The sequence below is a fragment of the Orycteropus afer genome, unplaced genomic scaffold, assembly GCF_000298275.1.
Source record: "Orycteropus afer afer isolate SDZICR_OR568_19922 unplaced genomic scaffold, OryAfe1.0 scaffold00294, whole genome shotgun sequence".
Classification (NCBI taxonomy): Eukaryota; Metazoa; Chordata; class Mammalia; order Tubulidentata; family Orycteropodidae; genus Orycteropus; species Orycteropus afer.
In genome coordinates, this window is record NW_006921881.1 from 1308893 (window position 1) to 1320603 (window position 11711).

General features: G+C 51.8%; 3 protein-coding genes across 3 annotated transcripts; 2 read left to right on the forward strand and 1 right to left on the reverse strand.

Annotated features, from left to right (window-relative positions):
• The first annotated feature begins 1581 nt into the window (after positions 1–1581).
• GPANK1 (G-patch domain and ankyrin repeats 1) lies at positions 1582–3568 on the forward strand. The gene is made up of 2 exons (XM_007951455.1): positions 1582–2213; positions 3124–3568. Exons 1-2 carry the CDS (start codon positions 1582–1584, stop codon positions 3566–3568), a joined length of 1077 nt encoding a protein of 358 aa, XP_007949646.1.
• Positions 3569–5597: 2029 nt separating this feature from the next.
• Positions 5598–6491, forward strand: CUNH6orf47 (chromosome unknown C6orf47 homolog). The gene has a single exon (XM_007951359.1). It carries the CDS (start codon positions 5598–5600, stop codon positions 6489–6491), a length of 894 nt encoding a protein of 297 aa, XP_007949550.1.
• Positions 6492–7392: 901 nt separating this feature from the next.
• Positions 7393–9263, reverse strand: APOM (apolipoprotein M). The gene is made up of 6 exons (XM_007951365.2): positions 9150–9263; positions 8595–8749; positions 8235–8308; positions 8043–8141; positions 7824–7922; positions 7393–7418 (listed from the first exon to the last, which is right to left on the reverse strand). The coding sequence occupies exons 1-6, from the start codon at positions 9261–9263 to the stop codon at positions 7393–7395; spliced, it is 567 nt and encodes a 188-aa protein (XP_007949556.1).
• Between the last annotated feature and the right edge of the window lie 2448 nt (positions 9264–11711).

Below are 11711 nucleotides of genomic sequence, written 5' to 3' on the forward strand. Positions count from 1 at the left end.
CGCGCAAGCGCCAAGGTTCAGTAGCTGGTGTGAACGCCGGGAAATAGAGTCCCTTGTAAGGAGAAACTGGCGAAACGAGATAAAAGCGAACTACGAATCCCAGGATGACCTGTACACGACCCTGATTCGCGGGGCCCGCGAGGAGGACGCTCGGGGGCGGGGCGCAGCCAGGCGCCACCGGAAGCGGAAACCCAATACCGCCTGGGAGATATAGTCCTGCGCTCCTGGGATGGAGGGGCCGAGCGGGGACGGGGAAAAGAGCCAGTCAGGCTGGAGTCCCTTCCCGCAGCTCTGCTCACTGCTGGATCATCAGGTCCTGGCGCCCGCCCCTAACCATAGAAAACAATGCACGAGGGGGTTGCGTGCTTTGCAATCAAAAAAGTACATAGCGCGTTATTTGCGTAAAAACACGATAGGTCCGTCCCTTGCTGGAGTCAGGCCCGCCCCTGGAGTTTCCTCTCCCCCATAGGCCTCCCGAGGCAGGAGGTGCGGCCCGGGTCCAAGCTGAAGGACCCAGGTAAGTAGGGTGTGCGGGCTGGGTGATTGAGAGCCTGGACGGCCTTGGGCGCTAACCTGAGGTGGCACCAGACATCCTGGCGCTAGTCCCCTTGCACTTTTCCATATTCTCTTAGGACTTGAATGGAGCCTTCTGTTGCGGGCTCTAAACGTGACCTTCGAACCCTGGTCAGAGTTAGGGCCAGGGACAGCGTGATGTTATTTCATTTCACAGCTTCTTAGCATTCCACAGATTTCCCTACTCCTCAGGGAATGGTTCCCCAGCTCCAGAAAATTATCTCGGAGAGGGGGGCCACCTCGAGGGAGGCGAAGGGCATTGTGGGGCGTAATGTAAAAGCAGGACCCCCAACTGACAGTTCGTCCTCAGTTCTCGCGCCTCCTGGGCACGCGGCCCTTTGCGCATAGACTATTTGGAAAGATTCCATGGCGGGGAAACTGATCAGGGCGCTTCGTGCGCTTGCGCAGTGAGGTAATGATGGCTTTGCTTCCCCACCACCACCACCACCACGCATGCGTTGATTGAGCATCTCTTATTATTAGAGTGGCGCCATTTTGCTGTACGGAAGCTGCAAAGCCACGCAGGCGGAGCCACTTCCTGAAATCTGCTTCCGGAGAAATGTCACGACTGTTTTTTGTGTGAAAGACGAAACACCGAAATAGAAGAGACTAAGATTTAAAGGGTCAACCTGATTTAAAAAAAAAAATTATTATTTTTTTAAATCTCAATTTACGGTATGAGAACTGGGAATTATATAGGAACGGGGCGGGGCAGGATTAGGGCCTCTGGCAATGCTCTCATGGAAATTTTTTTTGGCTGACATTTAGCAAGGAGCAGGTTTGTTGTAGTGTTTCCTGTTTTTATATGTGACCTATAGCCATTAGGCCCTGCCGTGTCTTAGGTTGTGTGGTCACTTTTGGGGCGGGAGCGGGGACTCTAAGACTACTTTTCATTATTCCGGCAGCTTCCTGGTTGTGGATCTGGTCTTTGCAGGGGCCTTTGGGAGTTGGCTTGCTTGTCTCAGCCTTTCCTTGCCCAGTCTTATTTTCTCAGCTTTCCAAAAAGCCATGTCCAGGCCCTCCCTCATCACCTTCACCCCAGCCAGCGAGTCTAGTGACCTTTGGAAAGATGGGCAGCAGCAGCAGCAACCACAGCCTGAGGAGCTGGAGTCCCCCTTGGATGGGTCTGCAGTCCGTGCTTTCTATGAGTCCCTGATTGGAAGTGACAACAGCCCTCCTGAACCCCAGAGATCGAAGCCTGAGCCTGCCAGGGAGAGAAAGAGGAAGAAAAGAAGACTGATGAGGGAGACTGTGGCAGAAGCACGGACAGCAGCAGCTTCAGGGGGACATGGACAAGAAGGAACCCTTGAGACAGAGGACAAGATGACCCAGTGGATATTGAAAGCAGCTCAGGAGGGGAACCTGGCAGAACTCCGAAGGCTCCTGGAGCCCCGTGAGGCAGGAGGAGCTGGAGGAAATATCAACACTCATGATACCTTCTGGTGGACTCCCCTGATGTGTGCTGCTCGAGCAGGCCAGGGGGCAGCTGTGCGCTATCTCTTGGGCCGAGGGGCTGCCTGGGTGGGAGTCTGTGAGCTAGGTGGCCGGGATGCTGCCCAGCTGGCTGAAGAAGCTGGTTTCCCTGAAGTGGCTCGCATGGTCAGGGAGAGCCATGGAGAGACAAGGAACCCTGAGCATTGGTGAGGAAACCTTAGCTCATACATTTTTCAGTATGTTCTGTCCTTCTTAGTCACTTTGCACCAGAGGCCCCAGAAAGAGCTGAGGGATCCTCCTGCCCCGATGTCATTGATAAAGTAGTGCAGTAGTATGGTTTACAGACATGAGCTCCCTGAGTTTGAATCCTGACTCCACTTGGGCAAACAACCTAACAGCTATTGGCCTCAGTTTCCTAATCTGAGAGTTCTTGTAGGGATGTTAAGATGAAATGGCTAATAGGTGCAAAGTACTAGAACAGTGCTTGCCACATAGTTGTTGTTATTAGTTATCATCAAGTTAATTCCAACTCATGGCAACGTCATGTGTGCAGAGTAGAACTGCACCATAAATTTTCAAGGCTTTGACCAAGCTCTGGTAGCGTAGTGCTTAAGGCATTTGACTTGCTGTTCAAACCCACCGGCCACTTCTCGAAAGGAAGATTGGGCAATCTACTTCCTTAGTGATACTGCCTTGGAAACCCAAGGAGGGGTAGCTATGAGCCGGATCCAACTCAACGGCAATGAGTTTGGTTTTTGACTTTGGACCTTTTTGGAAGCCGACTGCCAGACCTGCCTTCCTTGATGTCCTTGGTGGGTTCAAAATGTGAACCATTTAGTGGCAGAGTGCTTAACTATTCCTTTGCCACATAGTAAGCACTACATAAATATTAACTGTTACTGTTATGTTACTCTTCCTTCCTTCCCCTGAGCTTTGTGATGTCTGGTTATCATCGGTTCTCCCAACCTTTCCCCTCTAGGCTCCTCAATGCTAAGTGGGGAGGTAGACAATTTGTTCTTTAGCAGAAAAGACCTTGTCCCACTCTGCCAGCCCCCCTAGGCTTCTGAATCCTTTTCCTGATACATAACACTGTCTTTCAACTCTTCTTTTCTGCAGGCCCCACTCTCGTTCTCCCCAGTATTGTGAGACCTGTGATGCCCACTTCCAAGATGCAAACCACTGCACGTCCACTGCTCACCTGCTGTCGTTGTCCCGGAGTCCCTGCCCCCCCAACCTTCCCCCTGGGGTGCCAGCCTCCAGCCCAGGCTTCAAGTTGTTGCTGAGGGGAGGCTGGGAGCCAGGGATGGGGCTGGGACCCCGAGGGGAGGGCCGCGCCAATCCTATCTCTACTGTCCTCAAGAGGGACCAGGAGGGACTTGGCTACAGATCAGCGCCCCAGCCCCGAGTCACACACTTCCAGGCTCTGGATACCCGGGCTGTGGCTGGAAGGGAGCGAGCCCCTCGGGTAACCACACTGAGTCGGAGAGAAGAAAGAAGGCGAGAGGAGAAGGGTAGGGCTTGGGAGAGAGCTCTCAGGATATACATGAACCTTGAGATCTGACGTTAGTGAAGATTGACCCTGGTCTACTGCTAGAGTCTGAACTTTGGCCTCTGACTTGGACACTTTGATCTGTACTTCCTGAGGTCTGTCACGTCCCAGACTGTCAGGTTTTGGTCAATGGGCTTTGCCTTTTGGGAGGGGTAGAGTGCTGAGAGTTGAGAAATAAATCAATCTTCATCCTCTTTTGTGGTCTATTCATTTTTCTGGAAGCCAGACTTAAGTCTGGGGGCCATATTGGCAAGGCCCATGGAAGCCAGAAGGAGCAGCCAACTTTAGGTAGCATGATAGGATCATCTCCCTACCAATCTGGTTCACTTCAAGGCCTAGCCCCTGCCAAGACCACCACATCTATTCCTTCAAATCCCCTGAACCTGGAGCCAGTTGCAGCTCCATGCAAGTCTTGTGACCACTCTAGCCACTTCAATCTCTGATTTCACAAACATTCATATACTGTGTGAATAACATGAATGAGAAACATCCCCGACCCTCAGGGATCTCCTAACTAGAGGTTGAGATAGTCTTGTGGTGATTGGGGGTGAGAGGCAGCCAGGAAAGGCTCAGAGAAGAGGTCTGTTCTTACAGGGAGTCCAGTGTAGTGAAGGGCCCAGAGACTTTGACCATCCAGCTTGTACACCATTGGCTGACCTGTGACTGTAACTTTGGCTTTTCAACTCAACTTTTAAGGCAAGGTTCTTCATTTCATTACCTGAAACCTGAGGTCAGGAAGCACATCCTACTTGTTTACACTTATTTTTCCCACCCTTCCACAATCTTCACTTCTGTATCTTGTGCATACAGAGGTGCCAGGCAAGTAGAGTTCGTTATTGTCACATCCAGTGAGAAACCTGCATGGAGTGACAGAAAAGGGCTACCCAAGTTCCAAGACTTCCTTTATCGTTTTCCTTTGTGGAAAAGTCTTTCATGAAATCAGGGACAAGAAAAGGGAATTCGCCAAATGCAGGAGTGGGGAGGGGTGCAGGGAAGAGCCCCAGGACAAGAACTAGAGGTTAGCCTTCCAGTTTGAGTTTAGAGAAGCACTGGGGCCTCTGAATGGAAGACTGGGCTTCTGTTCTGGCTTGGACCTCACGGATCCAACCAGTGCCCAGTGGTAAAGCCCAGAGCGTACGAATGGCAAACGTTGAGAGCGCGGGGCGGTCGATCCACAGGGTCCGCCCCGCGAGCTGCAAGCTCCGCCCCGCATCTTCCTCCGGTCCCGGTGTGGCTGCTTCCGGGCTCCGCAGCTCCTGGGGGATCCGTGAAGCCTTGGCCCTCCGCTGGGTAGGGGTAGGGCCGCCGCATTGTGCGCCGGGACGCCTGGGTCCTCAGGCGCTCTCGTGATTTGCCCCCGCTACGGGAATCACCGAGGACATTCCCAGCCTGACCTTGGGGAGGCCGCGTCTCAGCCGCGCGCTCGGGGACTGGTCAGGCAACTTTGTGCATAGTCGAGATACAAACGCTCAATCAAGAGACTAACGCTGCTGGCTGGAGTTTGCTGGACACCCCCTCCCTCAACAAGGACACTTCCTACTCCTTGCGTTCCCCTAGGGCACCAGTTCAAGACTTCCCAGATAGATCCAGGAGTACTTAGGACCCGTGGCCACCTTTCTTCCTTCTTGAATGGAGCACCGCCTCCCCAGTTTCTGGGGCACCTTGGGGCGTGGCCTTGGTGAGTGAAACTTGGGGTGCTGCCTGCTGGGGAAACTCAGAGACACAGGGAGGGCACTTTTAGGGGGTGACCCAGGCCTTGTCAGATCCTGAGACGTGTGTGTGTGTGTGTGTGTGTGTGTGTGTGTAAGGGGTGAATGAACTTGGGTTGCCTTCTTTCTTTACCTGCAAACTGAAAAGGAAGCGGTGCCATCCTGTCCCACACTTGAGGCTGCATGACCATCCGGGGAAATGGGAAGCCACTTCTGAATTCAGAGTAAGACGGCATCACCAAGCAGACATCTCTTTTTCTGACCCAACCTGAGAGTCTGAGAAGTGCCAGGAAGGGGACCCAGAGTTTGGGGGCTCATTAAGCACCCCAGCCATGTTCCTGCGACGACTAGGTAGCTGGCTACCTCGCCCCTGGGGCCGCCGGAAACCAACGAAGCCTGACCTGTCTGCCCCAGAACCCAGATGGGTGGACAGCTCCCCAGAGAATTCAGGAAGTGACTGGGACAGTGCTCCCGAAACCATAGGAGATACGGGGCCTCCCAAGGCCAAGGACTCAGAGGCACAGAAGAGCTCTAGGACTGCTCCAGAGCCAAGCAAGGCCCCCCCAGTTGCTCAACTGGGGAGCAAAAGAATGGATTCCTTCAAGTTGGACAAAGCTGTCACTGGCACTGAAGAATCTGGGAGAATGGAGGCTGGAGGGGCCGTTGGCAAACTGGGACAGGATGCTGTAGACTCAGGAGGTGCGAGGAGACCTGGGGTGCCCCCTGAAGTTGGACTGAGCGCCCCTGGACTAGAAGCCCCAGTAGAGAAGCCAAGTCGGCATCAGAAGCTGCTGGGCTGGCTGCGGGGGGAATCAGGTGGTGGCGTAGGAGCTCCCCCACCATACCTGGGGGGCCCAGAGGAACGTCTGCAGATCTCCACCAACCTGACCTTGCACCTGCTGGAGCTGCTGGCCTCAGCCCTGCTGGGGCTGTGCTCGAGGCCACTTCGGGCAGCCTTGGATGCACTGGGCCTGCGTGGACCATTGGGTCTCTGGCTGCATGGGCTGCTGTCCTTCCTGGCTGCCCTGCATGGGCTGCACGCTGTGCTGAGCCTCCTTACTGCCCACCCCCTCCACTTTGCCTGCCTCTTTGGCCTCTTGCAGGCCCTGGTGCTGGCTGTCAGCCTCCGGGAGCCCAGCGAGGATGAGGAGGCCACTGACTGGGAGGGAGAGGGACTGGGGAAGGAGGATGAGGAGCAGAGGGGAGATCCAGGACAGGGGCTGTGACCCGGGGGTGAGGTGTGACCCAGGGTCCTACCCTCAGTGGCGCGGGGGCAAGTGGTGAAGACAGTGTGGCCTTCAGGAGGAGAGTGGGGGGCATGGCCCAGATCAGGAGCACAGGGACCTCAGGGATGGTGAAAGAAAACCCAGGGCATGAGGGTGCAGGGTCCCTTTCACATACAGGAAAGAAGAGGGCTGCTTTAGGGTGTCTGCGATTATGGATAGTGAGGGCATTGCCCTTGGATTCACCAGCTATTGTCACGTTTTACATTTCTCTTTGTTCCACTTTTTTTTTTTTTTTTTAAGGGGGGTATAAATACTAAAGGTTCTTTCCACCTTTTATAACTCCCCAATGGTTGAAGAAAACAGAGGTAGGATGACAGACAGACCTCTGGGATAAAAGGATGATTGGGTCACCCAAGAGATCTGGATCCTAGTTAGCCTTCCTGGAAGAGTAGGCTGCTAGGCAGTTGGATTGGGGGGCCTGGATGAGGGCCCACAGAGTACAGGGAGCCTGTGTGAGGATCTGGGTGTTCACAGGGGCCAGAGGAAACAGGGATGGTTCAAGCAGGTCAGGCAGGCAGCATGGGGGAAGCACTGGAGCTTGCAGTCCCACTCGAGGGTTAGGGGTTTGCTAACTCAGCAATAAATAACTGTCACACCCAATCCTAAATATACCACTACAAAGTGAGAGTTAATCACCATTCAGTGTCCTTCCTGACGCCGTCCAGCTGGGGATTTAGTGGGAGTGTTGAAATGTGGAGAGTGGGATTGGTATCTGGAGACAAGCCCCAGAATGAGGATTGAAAAATATCTTTATTCTTGAAAGGGAGTCTTTAGCTAGTCTCCTCCCCACTACCATCACAGCTCCCGCAGTATCCATCTGGGGCACAGATGAAGCCACAGGTCAGTTAGTGCACAGCTCACAGGCCTCTGGTAGAAGGGAGAAAAGAGAAGATGGAAACGAAGGAAGAGCAGGGAGAAGCAAGGTTGATGCTAATAGCACGGGGAAGAATGCGTTCCTTCATTCTGCCGTGTTCCTTTTTAAAAAGGGATCTCTGAGGCATTTTTCCCTCTGTGTTTGACCCTTCACCAACTGCAAATGCAGAAACCCCTCTTTTGAGTAGCCCAGAACCCAGCCTGGCTTCTTCAGGTGACATCATAGCCCTTGGCCACATGCCTCTGGTGGCATGAGACAATGGGAGTGCCAACATAGCCAATCTGATGATGTCAGCTTTGGTCATGTCCTCCTATGATGTCATATAAGCCACTTTCATCCAGTACTCCCAGAAGACTTGCTCAGTCCTAGTCTTCTACTGTGGGACTTGAACCCCTCACCTTGATCCCTGGGAGTCAGTAAGAAGGCTTTGGAATCCAAGCAGGAGGTCAGAGACTGGAATTCCTCCACACATTTCTTGGGAGGGTATGGTGAGCGATCTGAAAGGGCAGAACAGGACCAGGCTAGCTGAGTACCTTCTCCTCAGCACACCACCTGGTGAGGGGTTGTCCTGCCCTCTCCTTTCCTTCTGACCCTTCCTGCCTTGCACCCCCACTCACTGTAAAGGAGGAATCGCTGGTAACCCTGGCCCATTTCTTTCAGCATGATTCCACCTGGGCATGAACTGGAGAAAAGCTCAGTCTTCATGTCAGGGCGGCCTGTGAGGTTGGGTTGGGGGAGTGGGCAAAGAGAGATGCAAAACCAAGCAAGCCCAGGGGACTTGGGAAGGGTAAGGTCTGGAGGGAACCAACCTTCTGTTCTGAGATCAGTGCTCCCCTCAGTCAAGTGGTAGGTCCATTTCCGGGGCACACAGAGCCCATTTTTCCTGCAGAGGTGGTGGCATAGAGGAGAGACTGAGTGATACTCCAGCCACACACATCAGCCTCTATTTATTCCATCTTATTTCTCCGTGAAGCCTGGATCTCCTCAGATTTCAAGTTACCAAGGGATGTTTATGCACATCTCTGTCCAGAGAGAAACTAATGGAACTTTTGAATTAAGTGGGCCAAGAACAGTGGCTGTATCAGCTAAGAGCATGGCTCGTGGTGGTGATTGCTCACATTTTGGTCAGAGACTTTACCCACGGGTGCCTCTGCCTTCTCACCACTCACATGCGGATGGTAGCACAAAGCTGGAGCTGTGTTGGGGTAGAGTCAGCAGCCATATTGAAGACAATGTTGTCCACAGGGTCAAAAGTCGCCAACTCTTCCTTTGTGGGAGCTGCCCCTGCGATAAAGTACCAGTGGCCCAGGTGGGGCTCTGGAAACTGGAGAGACAATGAGAGGGGCAAAAGAGGATGGTCCCATCATAGGATCCATCCAGTTACTTCATCAGCCAGCACAAGAAGACTTAGGGGTTGGGGTGTTGACTGCTTTCCTCTTTCCATCTGGGGGATGGAGTTATGATAGTCATCAATGGCTTTTTCTTCTGATCCTCCCTAATTAACCTGATTAACCAGCCCACCCCCAATTCTGCCATCTCCACATTGACTACAGTCCTAGTATTTTTCTTATTCCTGCTTTCATCATCACAACACTCACACTCTCTTCCTACTCTCCTCTGCCAGTGGCTTCTGATCATCCTAGGCCACCCACCTGAGTCCCTTAGAGCCTCCACTTCATTCCCAGTCCCTCATTCCCAGTCCATACCTCTTTCCCAGTCCATACCTCTTTCCCATTCATTTCTAGAGTTGTCAGTTGACTGTGCTCAGGGCACTGGTAGATGGAGTTAAGGAGAATGCCGTAGAGGTAGAGCAGAGCTGCCCAGATTTGGTGGAACATCTTCAAGCAGGAGGGAGCCAATGCCCTGTGTGGGGTGTCTGGTGCCTTAACTGCTCACGCCCCTGCTGGCTGCTCAGTGCACTCTGCTCCCAGCCCCCTTGCCTTGACCCTTGACTCCTTCACCTGCTAATGAGTAACTTCAACCTTGTTTTCCAACCTAAACCTGTATTACTTACAGGGTTTGGCCCTTCCTCCCCCTTCTGTAGATGCAACCACTCCACCTTGCATGTCCAGGATCTCTCAGGAGTTATGAGAGCTGAGCTTATCAACCCATATCTGAGCCAGATATTTGCTATATTGTGCAGCATTGAAGAGGGGTTGGTAGATGGAGTTTTTCATTCGTTCACTTAGGCAATGGTTTTGAGTCCCAGCTGTTTGCCAGGAACTGGCTAAGCTCTGAGGACATAAGGCGAAATAAAACATAGTCCCTGGCCTTGAAGAAGTCTAGGGAAAACTAGCTGTGCAAACAAATCATTGCAGTACAGCTTGATAAGTACTTTCAAGCAGGTGTGAACGAGGTAGTGGGGGTAATGGGTGGGAGGCTCTCTCTCTGAAGGAATTTATAACTGGGGAAACTGTGTGCTCTTGGAAGTTTGCTGACAAAGTGAGTTCGTTCATTCAACATCGACTGCTAAGCAAAAGACTACATAATCTCATGGCTAAGAGACTGGTGTTGGGAAGAGCTGGGTTTGAACCCCAACTCTACTACTTATTAGAATTTGACCAATTTTATTAATCTTTGTGCTGCTTTCTTAATTTGCAAAATGGGGCACATCAATAGAATTAAGTGAGAAAATACACATAAAGTCTAGCAAAATCCATCATTTGGTAATCTCTAAGTATTCACTGCCATAGTAATGTTTGCAAGCACTTAGTACAACTTCTGGTGGCTAATAAAGGAGCTGGGGGCTCTGGTGGCATAGTGCCTAAAGCATTTGACTGCTAACCACAAAGCTGGTGGTTCAAACCCACCAGCCACTCCTTGGAAGGAAGGTTGGGCAACCTACTTCTGTAGCGATAACTGCCTCAGAAACCCAAGGAGGGGTCGCCATAAGTCGGATCCGACTTGATGGCAGTGTGTGGTTGGTGTGTGGTAACAAAGGAGCTCTGGTGGTGTAGTGCCTAAGGCATTTGACTGCTAACCAGAAGTTGGTGGTTCAAACCCACCAGCCACTCTGAGGAAGGACGTTCGGGCAATCTACTTCCATAAAGATTTACCACCTCAGAAACCCAATGGGGGTCACTGAATAGGAACAAACTGGATGGCAATGAGTTTGGTTTGGTTTGGTTTTGGTGGCTAATAGGTTCTCAAGTAATAGTTGTTGTTGTTATGTGCCGTGGAGTCAAACCTGACTCATAGCGACCCCTCCTTGGGTTTCCGAGGCAGTATCACTACGGAAGTAGGAAGTAGGATTACCCAACCTTCCTTCCGAGGAGTGGCAGGTAAAGGAAAAAAAAGAGTTCTCACGAGGTAGTAATTGGGTAGTGCCAAGTGGGTGGGACAGTTAGTGCAGTGAGAAGTGGGGCTTCCTTATTTCTACAGGCTGCCAAAAAAAAAAATTGTCCCGGAGAGGTGGGCTTGTTATGGTCTTGTGATTTAGTTGAAACCAAACAAAACCAAAAGTAATCTGGGTGATGAATATGAGTGTTCATTACGCTATTCTACTTGGCTATATAAAAATAAAAATACAATTTATAGGAGAAGCAAAATAGAAATGCTCGAGCTGGAGTCTGGCAGGCCTGGAACTGATAATCAGTTCCGCCACTACCTTCACTTAACGTGTAGTCAACTATAAAATAGTTAATAGCTTCCTCCGATGTTTGAAGACTTAAATATGAGAACGGTAACGTAAAGATTTTAGTATAGTGCTTGGCACAAAGTAAGTGCGCACTGGACAGGTGCTTATTAGACTTCTTCATTGGGAATTGGGTATATAAAAACTATGAATCTTGGAAAGGCAGCCTCTGGAGCAGGGACCCCGGAACTGAAGGGTCTAGCTGAAGTCTTAGAGTCGCGGGACCCAGGACTTTGTCATTGGGGGAAGGGCACAGAGGGGTAATAACTCCTTCAGCCTGGGCCTGCGAAACCCCTTAGTTAAAGAGTTTCGTCTTTCAGTCCAGTCTGACTCTACTTGCTCCCAATTCCCAACCTTGGGAATTTTCCTGATAAAACTTCTAAAAGGTAGCAGCATCCTTAGCTTTACAAAAGCATAACGTGTCCCCTCGGCCGTATACATACGGTACGGAACATGGCGCACGGACCTCCCCCCCCCCCGCTGTAAACGCCCACTGGGTGGAGAACCGAGGACCCGCAGACTATAGGACCGCACGAACAGAACAGACAGCAGGCGAGTATCCTCCAACCTCCGGGGGAAGAATAACTTCCGGAGGCGCCGAAGGAAGGCGTGGCGAAGGCTGCAAAGACCAGAAGGCTGAATTTTAGGTGGC